The sequence below is a fragment of the Betta splendens genome, chromosome 1, assembly GCF_900634795.4.
Source record: "Betta splendens chromosome 1, fBetSpl5.4, whole genome shotgun sequence".
NCBI classification, from domain to species: Eukaryota; Metazoa; Chordata; class Actinopteri; order Anabantiformes; family Osphronemidae; genus Betta; species Betta splendens.
In genome coordinates, this window is record NC_040881.3 from 724,686 (window position 1) to 745,985 (window position 21,300).

Consider the following 21,300-nt stretch of genomic DNA (forward strand, 5'->3'; position numbering starts at 1 on the left):
TGGGGGTCTGTGGCTCCTTCAGAACCCACTGACAAAGCACAGGACGGCTCTCTACAAAGAGAACCTAAACTCAAAGCACCACTTCCCAATGAGTCTGAGCTTTCAGACGTGTTTTTCTCTTTCTGGGTTCCAACGTCACTTCTCTCAACCTTAATAACAATCCACTTATCATCTCTGTGACCTTCGGCTCCTCCTCGGGCAGAACCCAGCTGTGAAACATTCAGAATATGAAGTAACTGACAAAGACATGACCTGTATCAGTTAACACAGCGCTTGAAGCGAAGCGGAGCCACTGCAGCGGGATGTCGCCCTCTGGTGGCAGATGACGTCACAGCAGACAAGGTTCTGTCCTTTTCATGGTAAGGTTCCCCTCATCAGGGATGGTGGATGTGGTTTTCACCAGAGTTCGGTGAAATCAATAGACGAGTCCATTTTACGCTCGACAGAAACAAGCTGATTCAGCTCTGAGCAACTGTGGTTGTCTTTAAATCAGGTTTCTTCTGGTCCCTAGACCAAGTCAAGTTCAAACACTGATGAGCTTCTTCACCGGGATAAACAGTGACTGCAGGTTCTGTTCTGATCCGTTAGTTCTGCAGATTCATCCAACTCTGTTGCTGCAGAAGATTTCAGTCCAGATTAAACATGTAAGATTTCACCTACATGTTACAGAATGGACACTTGATTAATCCAGCGATGCTTCCTGATCATTGCTCCAGTTTTAGGTTTTCTTCTCCCCAACGGCTACAACTGAGCTCAGATCTGCAGGTGGTGGTTGATCCACCATCACACATGATTCATACTTCAATTTCCACCTTAGCATCAAGTCAAAGCATATTAACACGACCAGATCCTCCTGCAATACGATTTATTGGATCCACACATTTAAAATCTGTTACAAGTATCACAGTATATACACAAACTATCGTCCTATTTACAGCCGAGTTAAAGCAGGTCCAGGGTCAGTGTCCGAACATCTCCTGCGAGGCGTAGGTCATGTAGAGGAAGCCGTCCTCGTCCTGGTGGTCCTTGTAGACCTGGGCCATGGTGAGGGACATGCTGGTGAGGCCGCTCCGGTTGACCAGCAGGTAGAAGGCCTGCGTGGGCAGCAGCGCCATGCGATTCCTGGACACAGCACAGCAGGGGGCCAGCGTCATCCATCGGAACCAACATCTGCTCAGCTGCAGCAGAACCATGAACCAGACAGGAACAGGTGGGGCTGAGATCAAGTTCAATGTGGGTCCACATCAGCTCACTGGTTTGGTCCCATCCAGACCAACATGTCTGCACTTCTACTGGTCTGGAGTAGAAGACAAACCCTGACCCAGATTCAAGCAATGACCCGAACCTCAGAACACGCTGATCCGTCCCACAGTCACAGAACTCAGCTCAGTTCTGGACCAGGACTTGAGGACTCATCGGTCTGACACAACCGCTGAGAGGGTGGACACGCTGGGCTTTGTCTAGTTCCTGGAAGCAGCTCAGAAATGCAGGGAATCAACAAAAAGTCAAATCAAATTAGAACTGGCTCAGTCAGTGAGGTCTGGTTCTGTAGGACATGGACCAGAACCCACTAGAACGGAACTGATGACACTGCTGCGAATTGATTAATGCAAATATAAAACAACGTCACAAGTTTAAAAGTCCTTAAACACTAACGGAACGTTCTGTTTTCAGCAGCATCGGTTCCGTATGTTACAACTGAACCAGCCTGGTCAAACGACGGAACCGCCACCAAGTTAAACTACTGCTGATTTTTTTACGTGTTCGAAGTTTTGGCCCGAACCTTTCCCACGCTTTAGAAACGGAGCCAACTCTGACCTGATGATGGTGACGAACTGGGTCACGGTGAGCTCGTGCGGTACCAAGAACTTGGTTTTGTCCAGCGGAGGCAGATACTTCTCCCTGTCGTACCGCTCAATGATGACCTGCGAGGAGCCATCATCAGGTGAGCACCGGCACCGAACCGAACCAACCGGTTCTCGTTGAGACGCACACTTACCGGGATCTTGTTGGGGAACTTGGACCGGATTCCTGCCACTTCTTGTTTCCTTGTAGCTGCAATAAGAAAACAGACTTCGTCAGACTGCTAAGGTTCTGATCGCGTTTCGGCCCATATTCGCGGTGCTGGAGACACTTACCGAGACTCTTCCTCTGTTTGAACGGTTTGTTCTGCGGCTGTACTTTGTCAAACGGAGGCATGGCTGCTGTGTGTGTGTGTCTGTGGACCGGGTGGTGCTGGTTCCGCCTGTGGGTTGGACCGAACGGGTCTTAAATTGGAGCAGGCGGCTGTGGCCCATCAGCTGATTAGCACATGGCCGCAGTCACAGGATTAATGGACGTCGGGCTGCGGGGCCGCTCTATTCAATGAGGAGGGCGGCGTTATTGGACACCTCTGAGTAGCCGACATCTGCGTCCCGCATTATTTGAGCCACGCTGTTGTTCATCATATTAACGTTACGCCGTTGTTTGCCTAACCAATCACGTGCTCCGGGTTACGTTCAACCTGTGCGCGCGCCCGCTTGATGGACGCAGAGGCGCAGCACGTGACGCAGCTCTCAGTCTGTTCACCGCTTCTTTACTGTAGTGTAAATGCAAACAACCCAGTAGAACGGGTTTCACCATAAAGGATTTATTGATAATTTACACCCATATCACTGTGGATTTTCATTTAACTGCGTGTCCAAAGGCTTTCTGTCCAGACAGTTGTGCTCAGTTCATCGACAGGGATCAACTCTGCGGCTTCTACGGGTCTTAGTCTGTTTAGAGTTGCTTATACTTGTACTTAAGTATTTGAATGTGTTCTGAGGAGGTTTGTGTTCCGTTCCAGTGTCAGAGGTCAGTTCCAGACAGTCTTCAGTGAACCAGCATCCGAAGGTTTCACTTTAATTTTAAAATCCCAAAAAGAGAAGAGGTTTGGTCTACGAGAAATTTACTGAAAGAACTGGTTTCTGAAAACAGGGTGGCAGCAAAAATTAGTTTTGAGAGACATTTTGTAGGTCTGTTTGTGATGAGACGTGTCAATCAAACCTGGAGCTAAAAAACAAAACCAGTCCCAGCAGAAGCAGATCTTTTAGCTTGTCATGTGGTTTCAGTCTCTCTGTGCTGGATTGGCACAGGCCTATTATTCATACAACTGTGTTATTACTAATATAATTATAATTATTTCTTTTTTTAAATAAATATCCCGATTTAACAAAACTGTAACTCACTTGTGTGTCTAATAGAGTTAGATCTCTATTTTATTTTGGAGGCCCAGAGCGGAAGCGCTGTGTTCGTTGTGCTTCCGGTAGCTAGACGACTGTTTGACAACTGGTTCAGTCAGAACTGCTCCCGGACTCTGGACTGTCGATGGGTTCTGCTTTGCTCCAGAAGACATTTGAGTAAAGTGTCACCGGACGGAACCAGAACCTCGTCACCCCGGCCCGGCTATGGACGAGCAGGCGGGCCCCGGAGTCTTCTTTAACAACAGCTCGGGTCTCCCCGGAGGGGGCAGCGCTAAACCCCCGCAGGCAGCCGACGTTGGCGGCGGAGAGGCGGCCCGGGCTCACTACAGCATCCCGGGGATTCTACACTTCCTCCAGCACGAGTGGGCTCGGTTCGAGGTGGAGCGGGCCCAGTGGGAGGTGGAGCGGGCCGAGCTGCAGGTAAGCGGCCTGAGTCAGGGAGGGGGAGAGGGGGACAGTGTTTTGTTTGCTAGCTGTACAGAGAGCGCACTGCGCCAAACCCCGTCGGCGGATGTGGATGTTAAAGGTTTACGCGCTCATTTGCGCCTAAAGAGTCCGCACAAAGTCGCATGAACAACTTTATCAGAACGGAGACGAGCCGCCGCGTAATTCGGCGTTGACATGATCCACTTAGCAGAACCGCTTTGGGTAATATTGACATCTGTGGATGCTTCGCCCTGTTTGCCGCTGTCCTGTGGCGTATGTTGCACGCGTGCACGCGCACGGACTCGCTGCCTGCATAGCCGCGCTTGACGGTTCACACGTTGTAATTCACACCTGGTGAGAGAAATTGTGACAACGTGACGTCACCTTGCCCATTATCGGACAGCCTCGTAGTGACCACTCCTGGTTCGGAGTGGCCCGGTGTGTTGTGGCTCGTAGACACGTATGGGTCAGTGAGGCCCCCATCACAACTGTTGTTTCCGCCTCTAGCAGAGATTCTTGGTTGGTACTGTATCATCTTGGAATAAACCATTTTGAGTTGATCAAAGATGAATTTGCTGATTTATCACAACATCCCAATAATCTTTTATTCAGGACAGAGACACTGTGTCTAGAAGCTGTGGAGCGTCAGCAGAGCACTGACCTCAAGCAGACTTTGATTTTGAGTTCTCATTATTGACTGAATCAGTGTCAGGCATAAGCATATAGTGAGTGAGTAACTCCACTTGTTGAACCTCAGCAAAGGACCTGTACCACACCTGGGCTTTGTCTTCGCTGATGTGTGTAGTGTCTTAAAGCTTCTATGGGGGACAGCGATAGTGCTGCTACAGCGTCCACTCCAACGTGAACTGACTCTGGTACCAGACGGGCCTCCGTCGTCCTGTGGAGGCTTCAGGCCTCTGTGGCAGTTCCAGCTCCGTGTCCATTTGCTGCCTAGCTGGTTCCGCTCAGTCCTTCATCCATTTGTGTTAATGCTCCTCGAGTTTCTTCATTCAAACAGACAGTCTGTATATCTGCATGGGTTCTAGCTGATGCTGGGCTGGTCCCAGCAGAACCATCTATGTTTGCTTTGACTCCTCTGTTCTGAGCTTCCCCCCTCACACTGTGACTGTGTTATGTAACAACTGGACCTGGTGGTTCTACCTTTAGCCCCAGCCAGTTGCAACCAGTCACTACCAACACAATAAAGTGATGATACCAGGCTCTAACAGGTCACGGTACCGCAGACCTCACATCTATAATAAAACTTATAGAAGAAGAAGGTTCTGAGGTTGAAATGGGCCAGATCTCCTTTTCTTTAACAGAGCTGGCTAGCTTTCTGTTGTGCCTTTAACACTGGTACCGGTACTGGTACCAAACAGCTCCATCCTGTGTACCGGTGCTTTTTTGTAATTTTCTCTGTGGATCGTTACTATGGATGCAGCTCAGAGTTCCCACTCATGTCTGTTCAGAATCATGTCCTCGTCATTCGTCACGAGTCCAACAACGACATTGTGACCTTTGACCACAAAATTGGATCAGTGCATCCGTCTCTAGCTGGACTGTTGCCTTCAGAGAAGGGTTATAAGCCTGAGACTGACAGACGGACCAACCTAGAAACCTGGTTTTGATCGCCTGCTCGTCTGGCTGACAGCCCTGGAACCTGAGGATTCCCAGGAAGAGTTGGAGGCTTTAAACGCATCTTCTCCCGAGCTCACCTACGCACACTGTCACAGTTCAGCCTCCCGCTGCAGAGGAGCTTCTGAGCGTCGAGCATAGGAGGAGTTTGTGGACGAGCACACAAACACAGCGAGGCTCTGTTGGGTCCAGTCGGCCCCGACTGAGCTGCCGATGCCGATCACAGCAGGTGGTAACAGTGGTGCTGATTCTGGATAAGAACTGACTCTGGGGGTTTCTGAACATCCGTTGGGTCAATTTCTGGTTCTATAGATGAAGGCACTTCAGGCCCATCGTTTTTATGTAATGGGTCGAGTTCAACGTGTGAGCTGCTGTAATGTTGTGATGCCGCTGGTTCCTCCTTTGGTTCAGTCCTTTGTTTATATCAATAAAACAGCAGCTGTTCCCAGAATGTACCGATGGTTTACTCTCCATCCTGTGACCCAGCTATGAGCCCAGGTTCTAAACGCGTCCATAGCTTCGTGCAGCCATGCTGTAGGTTCGACGGGTCCAGTAGCAAACTCAGAGCAGCTGAAAATGCAGCATGATGCTTGTTCTTTGTTTTATCCTAGTGGATCCTGACTGAACCCGTGTGGAACGCTGGGTGCTGGTTCCACGCTGCGTCGGAGACAGCACCATTAAAATATAGTTGTGAACATGGTTCTGCTCGGCCCATGTGGTTCTGCTGCAGTTCGGCCTCCGGTCTGACGTGTTGTTGGCATATTTGCCTTCTTGTTCTCACCTCTTAGCTCTGGTAGAACCAGATCTGTTTCCAGAGGAGCTACCTGGGGTTCTCTCTGCTGTAATCTGAGCCCAGACAGACTCAGCCGCCTCCTCAAAGCTGCTCTTTAGGCCTGATGTTGTTCTAATTAAAATCTTCTCAGGCCGTGTTCCAGTCCCTGAGGGCAGAACTGGCCCACGGCGCTGTCACTCACCTTCCCTTTCTCGATTGGTCTCATATCCCATCATCCTCTGCCTGCATTCAGCCAAGGGGGGCGGAGCATTGACACCACGCCAGGTTTCCATGTTATGACCACAACATCTTATTATAACCAGTGTGACGACGTTCTCTATTCTCCAGCAGCTTCATGGGCTGTGGTTGGTTCTGTAGTTCCAGGTCAAAGCAGTTTGTGCCAGTGCCTGTTGTTATAGTGACCCAGCATCGCTTCATGTGCAGGAAGCCTTGTTTCCATGGTGCTACGCTGAATGTCATGGATGGATGATCAGACTCCAGAGTCCGGTTTGGGGTGATGCTCAGGCTAACACATTATGACAAACGCAGCAAATGACTCATGACAGCAGTTCAGTTAACACACAATCAGCCTGTGCAGCTGACCCTCATTGGATTTCGATACTGAAGGACTAATCTGATCCCATGTTGTAACAGACGTTGCTTCAACAGTTGTCTGGTGGCTCGTCTATTAGTATGTTCCACACGTGGCTCATGAATAGGTTCCTGTTTGTGTGATTAAGCCACATTTTACTCTTCCATCTCCTCCCGCTCCAGGTTCTCAAGCAGCTGCCGGGCCTGTTGGAGATCGGGGCCCAGTCAGGCATCAGGTGGTTTTGCAGCTGGAGCCGTAATTATTCTATTTGGCTTGATCTTTGGTAGTTTGTTTAGTGTGGTCACTCTGTAGGTGAATCCTTACATCTCTTCATACTGGAGCAGCACTGGTTCTGTTTTTACGGATGTACTGAACATGGCTCCTGGGTTTGTTTGGTGTAAGGCTTTTCCTTCAGTTCCTTTAGGCCAAGAACCTCAGACCACCCTCTTCAACCTGCTCTGCATATTCGCTTTGTCAGCGAATTTTACAAAGCTGGACAGAAGAGCTTCAGCAGGACATTTATAGGGAGACCCAAATGGCAGAAAAACCAATGCCCCAGCAACAGATGTAGGATTTTCGAAAACAAACCCTAAAGCTTCACAGGATGAGCTAATGGTTGTGCCCATAGCTGTACCAGGTTCTGGTCCAGAGGAAGGATCACAGGCCAACCTGTAAATAGACCGCAGACTTTTGTCTGGTGATTTTTACTGTGTGTGACATGCAATGAAGCAGGAAAACAAAGCTTTAATTTGCTGCTTCAGTCGTAGTCCGTCTGCCTCTGTGTTTGGCCCGGGTTCAGCCTTAGTGTGAATCCACTGCAGAACCTCTGTGGTGCAGCTGAGCTCAGATAAAAGAACTCCGCTGATGTCTGCTGGCACTTCCCATCACCACGACACAGTAGGCTAAGGGCTGTGTCAATGCGAAGCGGCAGGTAGATCCAGATTGTGTTTAGACTGAACGTTAGGGTGGGTTAAAAACAAATGGGCTCAGTGTGGTCTCTGTCGTCCACCAGGCTCAGATCGCCTTCCTTCAGGGCGAGCGCCGAGGGCAGGAGAACCTGAAGAAGGACCTGGTGAGGCGGATCAAGATGCTGGAGTATGCCCTCAAACAGGAGAGGTTGGTTTCCCCTAGTGACACGCAGCATCAAAAGTGTGGTTGGAGAAGGCTGACGAAGTAATTAAGCACACAGGTTTTACCTGAGTTGTTGTTATTATTATTATTATTATTGTTGTTGTTATTGTTGTTATTGTTATAACAAAAGAATTCCCCCATTGTAGGATGAATAAAGTTGTATCCTATTATACTGGTCCCTCTGACTCCTGCATTGACTGTAATAATCCTACTAATCCTGTAACAATCTACGCAGTGACTGTAGGTTATTAATCTGATGTGTGCTCGTTTGCCCTCAGGGCCAAATACCATAAGATGAAATATGGGACAGAACTGAACCAGGGAGAGATCAACCCTCCAAGCTATGATTCAGGTAAGACCAACCTGTTTTTCTAAGTAGCTGATGGGCCAGAACCTGCACGGGGAGGTTCTGAGGAGTCTCGTCCACAAAACAGGTTGCTGAGATGTGTGCAGATACCGTGACTGACCTGAGATGAACAACACATTTACTTTAACATAAAGATAAAACTGTGATGCTCAACATTTAGTGCAGGGAGGAGGAAAAACGGGTGAAGCAGCATCTGCTCATCTGCAGCTTTACTGTGGACCCGGGTCAGGACCAGGAGGAGCTGGCAGCTTTACTGGACTGCTAATTCTGTGTCTGTGTTCCTTGTGTCTGTGTCAGATGAGGGCAATGACAGCGAGGTTCCCAGTCCTCCCAGCAGCACCCATCAGCTCAGCTGGAAACAAGGACGCCAACTGCTCCGACAGTGAGTTCAAACAGACACAGGCAGAGGGCACAGAACCCAAACACAGCACAGAAGAGTGGAGCTTCCTGGCAGCAGAAAACCAGCAGCACTATGAATAGGGACGTCACAGAGCCCTGATGCTTGGGTCCAGTCTGTGACCAGCTAATGCTGCTCATCATATCAGTCCCTGGAGTTTCAGTCCGTCACAGACACACACCTACCGATAGTTTAGGCTCTCCCTGATGACGTTACCATGGTGATGTAACCATGGCCGTGACAGTGATGTTACCGTGATGCTGCGACCTTGATGCTGTTAGTGTTGCTGTTACCATGGTGACGTGACTGTGATGGTGACACTGACCCTGACGCTGTTACCATGGTGACGTGGCAACAACTGTGACAGTGATGTTACCCTGGTAATGTGACCGTGACACTGTGACCCTGGTGATGTTGATGTGGTTTTCCAGCATGCTGTTTGTTGGTACTGTTGTTAGTTTAAAGGAAAAGTATTAGGAACAAGTAAAGCACCTGCCAGGAATAATGAGACACACCACCTACCAATAGTCAGTGGGTTCGTATGACTTGGTCCACAGCCCCTCTCACTTTTCCAGGGCATGCGAGCGACGGGTGACCACTGTCCTAACTACATGTTGGCTCATAGAATAGAAATGAATAAACCTGACATCCTGCTGGAGCTGTGGAGGCTCATCTGACCCTGTGACTCTGGCTACAGCCAATGGTTATAGTAGAGGTTCCCTGAACCTGTGGTGGGGGCCGAGGTTCAGACGCATGTTGTGCAGAGAGTCCAGTGGAATGAATGTGAATGTGTCTGTGTGGTGGCAGTGAATGGAGGATTGTATAGAGGCGTCGAGTCCTGCTGCGATCTCAGAGGCTGGTACAGAGGGAGGCCGGCCTTCCTCTGCTTGTCTCTGTGGACAAACACACTACAGGCTTTCAATAGGTCCCCGTCCGCTGAGGATAAAACCTGTGGTTCAACGCTGCTGTCACCTCGGCAGCCTCCTGAGCAGCTGGAGCCCTGGTGTGAAGGTACAGTGCAGAGTGTTTGGCAGGTTTAAAGCTGAGTTTGACTGTTCTTCAGAGTCTAAGTGTTGCGGGACTGTGACAACAAAAGACTCGGTTCAACAGCTCCTATGACCAGATTTAGTCCATGGGCAGCGTTTAGCATGTGAAGATGTGTCTGAGTCAGTGTTACTGGGTTCCTTTTCAACTTCTCTGTATCTGGGTCAGTTTCCTTTATCCATATAATATTCATGTGTGTTGAGTAGCGGGGGGGCAGCTGGAACCTGCTGGTACCACTGGGCTCCTTCTTTGTCACCGTGTCAGCGGGTCTCCATATCTGACATTTAGACTCACTGAACATTAGGACAACGCTTGTATTTCTCCCTGAAGGTTAAAACCATTTCTGAAATCAACTGTTTGTCCTCCTCAGGTACCTGCAGGAGGTCGGCTACACAGACACCATCCTGGATGTCAAGTCCCAGAGGGTGAGAGCGCTGCTCGGTCTGACTGGAGACTCAGGAGACAGGTGTTCAGAGAAGAAGCCCGAGCCCATGGTCAACGGAACCGAACCGTCCTCGCTGAAGGACAGTGGCATGATCAGGTACAGCAGGGCATCGTGGGGAAACAATGGGTGGTCGAAGGCGAATTTGTCTGAATTTAGTCTCAGCAATGACAGTTTTTTCTATTATATCTCTATATCTTTCCATCCAGTAAACCCGAAATGTCCGACTCAGCCACCGTCTTGGAGGCCTTTAAATTCATAGAGAGCGCAGCAGCAGAGTTCAGTGACGAAGACGAGGATGAGGACAGCGTAGGCAGGGACAGAACCCTCCTGGACCTGGCTGCAGTAAGAGCACACCCCAACCGTGTTTAACGGGTCGCACTATGAAGGTTGTTTGTTTTAGTCTCAAATTTCTCTCTCCACCAGATGGTAATGAAGAAACCGTCGTCCACGCCGTCTTCCTCCACCTCTGATCTCAGTGACGACCCCGACACGGAGGAGGCTCTGAAGGGTTTTGACTTCTTGGCGAGTCCAGATGAGCTGGATGCATCCCCAGAGTCCAGGAGCAGCGAAGATAGCGGAGACTGGGGTAAAGCAACTGACCAGAGCTTTTAACTGTGAAAACGTACTAACTTTTATCATGAGGTAAAAGTAAACTATGTTAGGACAACGTGACACAGCCGTGGAGCAGCTCAGACCAAAGCTAAACCCAACGTAACCGGGCTCGGGTGGGGAGGGGGGGCAATGAACGGGGACCTGTTAGGGCAGGGGTGTCAAACTGCGGTCCTCGAGGGCCGATGTCCCCCCCTGCTGATCACCTTGAACAGGTGTGCCAGTTGGCTCATCCAGCTGCTGATTGGCTGACTGACGGGTTACTGAGGTTTGCTGCCGCTGTGTGTGTACGGCGTTACTCTACGCTCTCTTCTAAATATTATCGCCTTATATGTGGTAGCGACTGCTAAGAGTTGCAAAACAAGCTTGTAACACTCAAGCATCCTTTCTTTTCATTAAACCTCCTGCTAATCCTCACTGTTATAGCAGCTAAATTTCCTGCTATGGCTTCCGCCTGTTCCTCTTTCTCTCCCTCTGTTCAGTACTCGGTGTGTCTTATGTTTAGCTTATCCTCTGCCTCCTTTAGTGATGTAATGGTATCTGTAATAAGTGTACTCTTGCTGAAGGGTTGGAGGTGCGATTGTTAGACTTAGAGTCTCAGCTTTGCACCTTTAGAAAACAGGCCCAGTTAACAGTTAGCCAGGTCCCTTTAGCCTCCTAGCTTAGCTGCTACCAGTCCCCCGGCAGGTCCCAGGCAGCTGGGTAACGACTGGAACAGGGAACAGTGAGTCGATCATGGAGAAGTGCAAAGACAATCACTCAAATGAGCAAATGGAGATGATATTAGAATTAATGTCTTGAGAAAACAAAATAAATTTAAGAAATCATGGAATTTACAGTGTATGTTTGAAATTTTTCACAGATAAGCGTAAGTACGCTAAGATCGTAATACACGCAGGAGCTAATGACGCCCGGTTACTCCAATCGGAAGTCACTAAAACTAACATTGAGCCGGTGTGTTCGTTCGCCAAAGCAATGTCGGACTCCGTAGTTTTCTCTGGGCCCCTCCCCAATGTGACCAGCGATGACATGTATAGCCGGCTGTCATCGCTCCACCGCTGGTTGTCTAGGTGGTGTCCTGCAAACGATGTGGGCTTTGTGGCTAATTGGAGCACTTCTTGGGGAAAACCTGGGCTGATTAGAAGAGACGGCGTCCATCCCACGTTGAACGGAGCCTCTCTGCTCTCTAGTAACATGGCCATGTTGCTTAGTCCCCCCACTCCGTGACAACTCAGAGTGGAGCCCAGGACGCAGAGTCGCAGTCTTACACGCCTCTCTGCACGTTCTCTACAGCCGCGACCCACTCTTAGTCTTAGTTATCACATAGAGACTGTGTCTGCTCCCCGACCACCTAAACTATACAAGTCACACTCAAATCAAAGAGGAGTGACTTACCAGAATTTAATAAACATCAAAACAGTTCCTCTTACAGAACAAAGTAACAGTAAGCTAATAAAGTGTGGTTTATTAAATATCAGATCTCTCTCATCTAAATCCTTGTTAATAAATGACTTGATAAGTGACCATCACATAGATCTGTTCTGTCTCACTGAAACCTGGCTGCAGCAGGATGAATATGTTACTTTAAATGAGTCGACTCAATGAGTCACATCAACTATCATGTTCCAAGAAGTACAGGTAGAGGTGGAGGAGTAGCAGCAGTTTATAAATCAGATTTATTAATTACTCCTAAACCTAAACATAGTTCTAACTCATTTGAGAGCCTCACTCTAAGCCTTTCTTACTCAGACTCTAAAACCCAGAAGCCAGTTGTGTTTTGTATTGTTTACCGTCCTCCTGCTCCATATTCGGAGTTCTTAACTGAATTCTCTGAATTCTCATCTGACTTAGTTCTTGGCACAGATAAAGTCATTGTAGTGGGAGACTTGAACATTCATGTAGATGACAGCTCCTTAAACATTCTCCTACTCACCTGTAAGTTCTTAAACCTTACCTTGTAAAGTGCCTTGAGATAACTTTGTTGTGATTTGGCGCTATATAAATAAAATTTAATTGAATTGACTTAACACACCTGATCAAGGTAATCAGCAGGCTCTGAAGAAGAGGAGACTTGGAAAACCAGCAGGGGACTGGTTTGATTTTGACGCCTCTGTGTTAGCGGGTAGAGGGAGGAACAAGAGGATCTACAATGGCTCAGCTTCATCACAGACGAAGATTCTGGTTCTATGACGGTCTAGTTCCAGCTGGTGACCCGTCTGCCCCGTCTCTTCATACCTACTGTTGCCTAGAAACACATTCAGTGTGGTTGCCTGGTGCCAGAAAGCATCCCACACAGTGGGTGACTCAGCGCCTCACAGTCCTGCGTGTTGCATGGCTGTGCTGACTCAGCGTAGCAGCTCGGTCCCTCGGCACCGTTTTAGATGTTTAGATGCCCCCCTCCCATGTCAGTTAACTTCTCTTTATAGACAGTTCCAGGTGACTTTTGCTGAATATAAGAATCGGACCTTAACAGCAGCAGGTTGTCCGTTACTGGTGATCCGACTGTTGCCTGTGATCTGACAGCTGACGCTGAGCTGTCGTCATCCTTCCAAGTTGGTGTGAGTCCTGTTCTGCATTCGCACACTAACTACAGGCTTCTTCCTCTACCGCTTGCCACCTGCAGAGAAGAAAGCTCCATCTCCTCTGGGTGAAGTGTCCTGGGATGTGGACCAGGGGCTGATTGCCCAGTTGAAGGAGCAGTACAAGAAGGAGCGCAAGGGCAAGAAGGGTGTGAAGAGTAAGTCCAGCTTTCTCCAGACTTACTCCTCTGCTTTTATTTCTCCCCTTATTCATGTCCTCGTCTCCCTCCAGGACCGAACCGTTCAAAGCTGCAGGACATGCTGGCAAACCTGCGAGACGCAGAAGACGTTCCCCCCGTGACCCCCCCCTCCCGGCCCAGTGTGCCCAGACTCAGTGAGCATGAAGTGGGACGGCCAGACGACGGTAACTCATCCTTCACATTTGGTCACAGGTTCGTCAGCGCCTGAGGACGAATCACACAATCTGTTTTTTTCTGTTGTCTCAGAGGCCATGACGTTCCTGCCATCGCCTGGGAAGTCCTTCATACTGGGCAGGGTTGACGAAGCGGTTTCTACCGAGCTGGGACTCGGGGAACTGGCCGGACTGACCGTGGCCAATGAGGCCGACAGTCTGACGTACGACGTGAGTGAAACAAACCCTGCTCCTTTCAGAGTGTTCCGGCAGCTGGTACCGACACCAGCACCAGTGTGCATTAATGATGCTTCAGCTTCAGCCTAAACACTGTCATTCACCGCTCTAGAACTTGGGTTCCAACCCAAGCTGACTGAGGACTCTCTTCCTGCAGATCACCAGTAACCAGGACGCGCTGAGGAAGACCTGGAACCCAAAGTTCACGCTGCGCAGCCACTTTGACTCGGTCCGCAGCCTGGCCTTCCACCCGGTTGAGCCGGTTCTGGTCACTGCCTCCGAGGATCACACCCTCAAACTTTGGAACCTACAGAAGACCTCCCCTGCCAAGAAGTGAGCACCGAAGCTGAGTCAGAAGAGAGTCACTGCATGTTAAACCTGATTATTGGAGAGGTTTCAGTTCTAAGTCCAAACACTTTGGTTATAATCTAGTACAAACTCTTCTCTCCGTATTCTTCTAGATGTGCTGCTCTAGACGTGGAGCCCATCTACACGTTCCGGGCCCACAGGTGAGACGTCAGCTGATCTCTGCAGAGATTCAACTTGTGTTACTGGGGACTAAACACTGTAGCTCTGTCCTGCAGCGGTGCCGTGTTGTGCGTCACCATGAGCTCCAGCGGGGAGCAGTGTTTCAGTGGGGGAGTGGACGGCACCATCCAGAGCTGGAACATGCCCGAGCCCAACATCGACCCCTACGACGCGTACGGTAGGTCGGGCCTTTAGGCGCAGGGAACACGAGGAGAGTAAAGTGACGCTGTCTCGTGTGTCTCTGGCTATAGAGCCCTCAGTCCTGCGGGGGGCACTGTGCGGCCACTCGGACACCGTGTGGGGCCTGGTCTACAGCTCGGCCCATCACCGCCTCCTGTCCTGCTCGGCTGACGGCACGGTTCGGCTGTGGGGCACCTCCGACACCTTGCCATCCCTCGCGGTGTTCAACGAGAGAGGAGGTGAGAAACGCCAGTAGCTGTTTCACATCTGTTCATGGAACTGCAGCTAAGTGGACCTCTGGACCCAGACGTTTTAAACCATCACTCTGCAAAGTAGAGAAAACCCAACAAGCTAACAGCAAATGCAAAGCCTAGATAAAAGGCAAGAGGTGTCTCCGTGGTTCCCCTAGGGGGAAATCAGAGTAGTGGGGGGAGGCCAGCGCAGCAGAGCTGCTGACCCTCAAACATCAGATCAGAGTCAACGGTTCACACAGTCACTAAATCTGTCTCTGTCTCTGTCTCAGAACTGGGCGTTCCGACCTCATTGGACCTGGTGAGCAGCGATCCGGCCCACATGGTGACGTCGTTCACAAGCGGACACATCGGGCTCTTCAACATGGAGACTCAGCAGCTGGTGCTGAAGCTGGAGTCGGCCGGGCCACCAGGTACAAAGTCCTGTAGACGATGTCTGTCACATTCAGAAAATGCAGTTTCAAAACTATTTCATACTGTTTAAGTTAAGCTCCGGGTCCAACAGAAACAGTTAAGTACTTCGGTAGTTTATGCAGAATAGTGGGCAGCTAATGGAAGCGGATACATGAGCAGTGAATCAAGTTTCCTCTTCTCTGTTGACCCGATTCCAGAACTGCCTCCAAGGACGTGCTGTCGGAACCACTGTGTTGTATTCTAAAGCTGTCCTTTCTCTTGTCCGCCTCCACAGAAGCTCCCTGCAAGATCAACAAAGTGCTGAGTCATCCCACGCTGCCAATCACCATCACAGCTCAGGAGAACCGGCACATCCAGTTCTTCGACAACAACACAGGTACGTGTGACGGGTGGCTTCTCCGATCCTCATCAGTCCTTAGCCTCCTCATTTAGTCAGGCAGAAACACTGAGGTACGTTTTAGTGGAATAAGGTGGTGGGTTCTCGTGTAAAGGCAGCAGAACCACTGTGCAGTAACACTCTGTTCTGAAGGTAAACTGATCCACTCCATGGTGGCTCACCTGGACTCTGTGACCAGTCTCGCTGTGGATCCCAACGGATTGTACCTCATGTCTGGAAGTAAGTTCACACTTGTGTTTATGTTGGTGCTAAACGGGACTTGGCCTCGTTCTCACAGTAGAAACTGTCTCCCCAGGTCACGACTGCTCCATCCGTCTGTGGAACATGGAGAGCAAAACGTGCATCCAGGAGTTCACTGCCCACCGCAAGAAGTTTGAGGAGTCGATCCATGATGTGGCGTTCCACCCCACCAAGTGCTACATCGGCAGCGCCGGCGCCGATGCGCTAGCCAAGGTCTTTGTATGACCTGAACCGGCTCTGCATCCTACTGGGGCGAGTGGAGAGCGTCTGCCCGCAGGACTCCAAGCAAACAAACCTGTTGATGACGATGCATGAAGGAACCTTGAGTAGATTTTCCTTTGTCTTTTTTTCCCTTGTTCCTCAGCAGGTACAAATAAAGCACCGCTCTCCAGCCCGACCCAAATGCTCCAGAAACGCTCCGCCTCTGTCCGCTGCCGTCATAACGTGCCTTTTCTCTGCAGAGAGTTCATCCTTTAGGTGTTAGAGACGAGAAGATGTGGGTTCAGCTTTGCCTCCTACAACAAACTACCAAGATTTGTTTTTTGGGTCAGAACCCACACATGGACCTGACTCCACATGGAACGTGGTGGATTGTTGCTTTTAAACTGATTTGCTCTTTTTTCTTTTTTCTTGACCTGAAATAAGTTTAGGTTGTGCCTGAAGGAGACAACTGGGTTTGTAGAGATCAAATGATCAAAGGAACTGCGCTGTAGGCGGCAAAAAGGTCAAAGGTCATAGCCCTGAGCTGGCCCTGGGACTCGCATGAGGACGAGCCTTCTTTGATGATGGAAATGCTTAAAGTTAGAGAAGTTTAACTCTCTGATGCTAAAGGCTTAGTGACTGAGACCCCATCTCGTCTCTATGTAGGCGATTCTTTCAATCACAAAGCAAATTCTGAATCAAAATAGTTTGGGTCTGATAAGCACCAGCACCATATAGTGCTGCCAACCAGCAAGAACTGGCCCGTCAGAGGCAGGTTCTCTCTGACGCCTGCATTGTAAGAAGGAAGAGGTTGCTGTAGATGAAGCTTGGCTCAGAGCAGCTAGTCTGAAGAGGTCGAACCGAACCAGGCTAGTTCCCACCGCAGCACACAGATATAAGATGCTTTCATTGACCCGGATCTGTTCAGCACCGTGGTGTTTAGGCCCAGAGGTTGCAGAGTCCTTTCGATTACATGCAGTTTTATTCAGATCTGACCACGACTTGCTTCCTGTTGAACCGGAGACGTGTTGCTGCTAATGCTCATTAGCTCGTCCAGTAGTAGATTAACCCGTAGGTTTGTATATGTTTATATGCCAACTGCCTGAAGAGACAGTATTTTGTGTATCTATCGGGAGCAGTTACTAGTTTTTTAAACCTTTGGTGACAGACTCATACGACATAGCAGCTACAACTGATCTCCTCTCTGTTCAACTTGAAAGGTGATGTTAGTGGTGTCTGAGGGTTAGTAGAAGTTCACTTACACAACACTACACACCAGGTTTTATTTTTGCTTTTTACCAAACGATTGGACGTGTAAAATGAGGAGACATTTGTGTACAGTTTTTAAAGCAGATCTATTTATTAACTTGGGGTAAAGGTTGTATTAAAGACAAAAGGATCATTTATCGGCATCAACCTGAGCAGAACAAACACAGCCTTCAGTGTCAGTTCAGCTTTGTCTGGTTGAGCCTGGACTCACTCAGACAGGCACAGCGCTTGGATCATTACAGGTTAATCAGGAACCAGACGTATCAAACTGACCCTGATTTAACTTTTAGTGTTTTATTTCGTCGTCTGTCATGTTTTAGATTTGATTATAACAAATGGCAGAGACGGAGGCAGCTCCGAAACTGTCTGGTGTAAACTATGAGATTATAGAAGCCAGTGCAGCTGTGTGTGAAGTGCATCCATCCAGTGGTTGGTCTTCTGTCATGGTTTAATAAAGGAATATGTTGTGTATCATGATGGTCATGTGTGCATTTGTTACCTACAACATTAACTATTATTCTTGTCGTAGTTGCTTTGTGTTCCTTTATGTTTATGTCTTAAAATCTTCATTCAATTCTTTATATATCGTTTTCTGCTGCATTATCATTTTTTACTCATGTCCATGGATAATTATATTTTTGTTTCTGTTTGCTTTGTCCACTGTGCTGTTTGGAGCAGTGGTGCGGTTTTAAAGTGTCCTGCAAGGGGCGCTGTTTAGCGGTGACTCCGCTCCTTTCGCTTCAAGCGAAGAAGAAGCCGCAGCAGCAGCAGCAGCGAGCTAGTGTAAACAAAGCTGCCAGCCGCCAGTCTATTAAACGCCCAAAACGGCTTAATGTGGAGCACAGAGATGAAATAAAGACATCTGAATGAACTGAAGTAAGTGAAAATGACGATTTTTTACTGAACAGATGAACGATGCAAACGAGACAAGAACGAAACGGTGAAGCTTTTAGAGTCGAGCTGACGAACTAGCATCAATAAGCTAAAGTTTAAGTCCGCGTTTCTGTCCCGAACTAAACACGTGTTTAGTGTAACTGATTGAAACCATATGCGGCTAACGTTTTCGCGACAACAGCATGTTTTAAATGCACTTTGGTTCCGAGCTTCACTGTGTCAATTTAAAAGCATGGTCTTCCAGCAGCGGTCCGGTCCGGGAGCTGCCATGTCCCGGCCTGCACTCTGACTAGGCGATGATGGCTGCAGGGCTGTTTCCCACGAACAAGCTGGTTCGCAGCGCCGCGTCCGTCCAGCAGTACCAGCAGCAGAACCTGACCAACAACAACACCACCGCGGCTCCGGGCTGCTGTAACTGGCAGGGCCTGTTCCCGACCATCCGAGAGAGGTGAGTCCCGGATCCGCAGGCGGCCGCCTCTGATTTCAAATGCACCGGAGACGTCGGAACCGGGATCCAGGTTTGCTGCTGGTGTCATTTACATTTATTTGAATCCAAGCTGAGAGTCAAGTCATGATCAACCTGAGTCACTGTCCATTTTACTGCACATCAAAAAGAGACTCGCCAACAAACTGCAATAATATTGAAGGCTGGAAGTCAGATCAATCCAATGAGAGTTTTCTGTTGCAGTAGATTTGAGCTTTAAGATTGGATGTTGTTTTGCTGAAGTGATTGAACTGTTGTGTGTTTGTTCATAGGAATTCAGTCATGTTTAACAATGAAATGATGGCAGATGTTCACTTCGTCGTTGGGCCGGCTGGCGGAACACAGCGGGTGCCGGGACACAAGGTGAAGTCTTTTACTGGTCTGAGATCAAAGCATTCAGAAAACAAGTATCATCTCAACAGGATCTAAACACGGGACATCACCTTTTTAGTAGATGCAAAATTTGTTTTCGTAGTTTAAAAGTCGGTGAAGACCTGCAGAGGTTTTTTGAGTCATGGCACTTAAATTTATTTCATGCTGGGCACAAAAGTGCCATCACTCATCCATTTAGCTGCTTCAGACTGAAGAGCTACTAGAAAAGCTTTGAAAAAGCCTGAAACTCTTTTAGGTGTTTAAAATGACTCAATGGGCAACAAGTCACTTGATACTGTTTGAGTGTCAGACTGACATTTGAGATCAGAACATTAAAGGCAACAGATCAGGGATCAGAATCAGATTTGATGCTTCTTTCCCTCTGCTCCGTCAGTATGTCCTGGCTGTTGGCAGCTCCGTGTTCCACGCCATGTTCTATGGAGAACTGGCTGAGGACCAGGACGAGATCCGGATCCCTGACGTGGAGCCTCCGTCGTTCCTCGCCATGCTGAAGTACGTCAGTCACACACAAACTAACATGGAATGGTTTTGACATATCCAACAGGTTTGATGTTTGATTCGGTCTCCTCAGATACATTTACTGTGATGAGATCGACCTGTGTGCCGACACGGTGCTCGCCACCCTCTATGCTGCTAAGAAGTACATTGTGCCTCACCTGGCCCGAGCCTGCGTCAACTTCCTGGAGACGAGCCTGAGTGCCAAGAACGCCTGCGTGCTCCTGTCCCAGAGCTGCCTGTTCGAGGAGCCGGACCTGACCCAGCGCTGCTGGGAGGTGATCGACGCTCAGGCAGAGCTCGCTTTGCGCTCCGAAGGCTTCTGCGACATCGACACTCAGACGCTGGAGAGCATCCTGCTGCGGGAGACGCTCAACGCCAAGGAGATGGCGGTGTTTGAGGCGGCGCTGAACTGGGCAGAGGCCGAGTGCCAGCGTCAGGATCTGTCGCCGACCATCGACAACAAGCGGCTGGTGCTGGGGAAAGCCATCTACCTGATCCGCATCCCCACCATGGCGCTGGAGGACTTTGCCAACGGGGCAGCACAGTCCGGCGTGCTCACGCTTAACGAGACCAACGATATCTTCCTGTGGTACACGGCCGCCAAGAAGCCCGAACTCTTGTTCTGCACCAAACCTCGTAAAGGTCTTTCCCCGCAGCGCTGCCACCGCTTCCAGTGCTGCGCCTACCGGAGCAACCAGTGGCGGTACCGAGGCCGCTGTGACAGCATTCAGTTTGCCGTGGACAAGCGTGTCTTCATCGCCGGCTTCGGCCTCTACGGCTCCAGCTGTGGGTCAGCTGAGTACAGCGCCAAGATCGAGCTGAAGCGTCAGGGCGTGCCCATGGCCCAGAGAATCATCAAGTACTTCTCAGACGGCTCCAGTAACACCTTCCCTGTCTGGTTCGAGTACCCGGTCCAAATTGAGCCTGACACCTTCTACACTGCCAGCGTGGTTCTGGACGGCAATGAGCTCAGCTACTTCGGCCAGGAGGGCATGACAGAAGTGCAGTGTGGCAAAGTGACGTTCCAGTTCCAGTGCTCTTCAGACAGCACAAACGGCACCGGAGTGCAGGGAGGCCAGATCCCAGAACTCATCTTCTACGCCTGAGCTGCTTCACTGCTGTGTTGGGGTCTGGACCCACTACTGAGCCTGATCCAGTGATTTATGTTTGGTGACGCGAGATCATGAGGGGACTTATGGGTAATGTAGTGCAGCTCTAGCTTTCCATTATTGTTCTTTAGTTGTGGAGTTTGACTCTAGTCACTACAGTGACAGTCGCTGGAGCTTCACCAGACTGTGACGATGCTTTGTGTTGATCCACAATTTGTCTCCACTGAGACTTTGTGGCAGATGAAGCAGATTTCTCAGCATGTCAGTAGTTTTTGCACACAGAGACAGAAGTGTATTGTATGTGAAGCCTTGTGTGATCAAGCCTGAAGCTGCACACGGACCTGGTTCTGACCAGTCACACTCTCGATTCTCCAAAGCTGCTGCTCTAAACATCACAGATCAGCGTTAGACTCAACACAGTTCAGTCAAACTCACTCTGGTTCCTCCTTGTTCATTAGTTATGCTTCAAATCATTAGTCAGAGCTACAAGTTGTAGCTTTAGACGCCGACTGACTCACCCAGACTCTTATAAGCATAAACGTTAAGCTCTGTCAGCTGAAATCGCTTTCATTAAAATCACTGCTCTAAGCGTTCTTTTCTGCACATCAGAATGGTTTTTTCACAGCATCGTC

General features: G+C 49.3%; 3 protein-coding genes across 5 annotated transcripts; 2 read left to right on the forward strand and 1 right to left on the reverse strand.

Moving 5' to 3' along the window:
• Window positions 1–848: 848 nt before the first annotated feature.
• map1lc3c (microtubule-associated protein 1 light chain 3 gamma) lies at window positions 849–2,419 on the reverse strand. Its single transcript, XM_029154916.3, has 4 exons — window positions 2,139–2,419; window positions 2,000–2,055; window positions 1,819–1,925; window positions 849–1,122 (listed from the first exon to the last, which is right to left on the reverse strand). Exons 1-4 carry the CDS (start codon window positions 2,197–2,199, stop codon window positions 960–962), a joined length of 387 nt encoding a protein of 128 aa, XP_029010749.1. The 5' UTR covers window positions 2,200–2,419; the 3' UTR covers window positions 849–959.
• Window positions 2,420–3,270: 851 nt separating this feature from the next.
• strn (striatin, calmodulin binding protein) lies at window positions 3,271–17,761 on the forward strand. Of its 2 annotated transcripts, XM_029153979.3 has the most exons (19): window positions 3,505–3,644; window positions 6,832–7,580; window positions 7,662–7,765; window positions 8,059–8,132; window positions 8,445–8,529; window positions 9,959–10,129; window positions 10,240–10,375; window positions 10,457–10,619; window positions 13,266–13,379; window positions 13,454–13,585; window positions 13,668–13,804; window positions 13,968–14,143; window positions 14,272–14,319; window positions 14,395–14,516; window positions 14,590–14,757; window positions 15,042–15,182; window positions 15,458–15,559; window positions 15,713–15,799; window positions 15,876–17,761. In XM_029153979.3, exons 3-19 carry the CDS (start codon window positions 7,737–7,739, stop codon window positions 16,043–16,045), a joined length of 2,055 nt encoding a protein of 684 aa, XP_029009812.1. In that variant the 5' UTR covers window positions 3,505–3,644; window positions 6,832–7,580; window positions 7,662–7,736; the 3' UTR covers window positions 16,046–17,761. The 2 variants fall into 2 exon arrangements, with proteins under 2 accessions (XP_029009804.1, XP_029009812.1); XM_029153971.3 differs by lacking the exon at window positions 6,832–7,580 and having other exon boundaries at window positions 3,271–3,644.
• Window positions 17,762–17,907: 146 nt separating this feature from the next.
• Window positions 17,908–21,261, forward strand: LOC114857658 (BTB/POZ domain-containing protein 3-like). Of its 2 annotated transcripts, none has more exons than XM_029154341.3 (5): window positions 17,908–18,166; window positions 18,429–18,632; window positions 18,941–19,031; window positions 19,435–19,553; window positions 19,633–21,261. In XM_029154341.3, the coding sequence occupies exons 2-5, from the start codon at window positions 18,481–18,483 to the stop codon at window positions 20,663–20,665; spliced, it is 1,395 nt and encodes a 464-aa protein (XP_029010174.1). In that variant the 5' UTR covers window positions 17,908–18,166; window positions 18,429–18,480; the 3' UTR covers window positions 20,666–21,261. The 2 variants fall into 2 exon arrangements, with proteins under 2 accessions (XP_029010174.1, XP_029010178.1); XM_029154345.3 differs by having other exon boundaries at window positions 18,432–18,632.
• The last annotated feature ends 39 nt before the right edge of the window (window positions 21,262–21,300 follow it).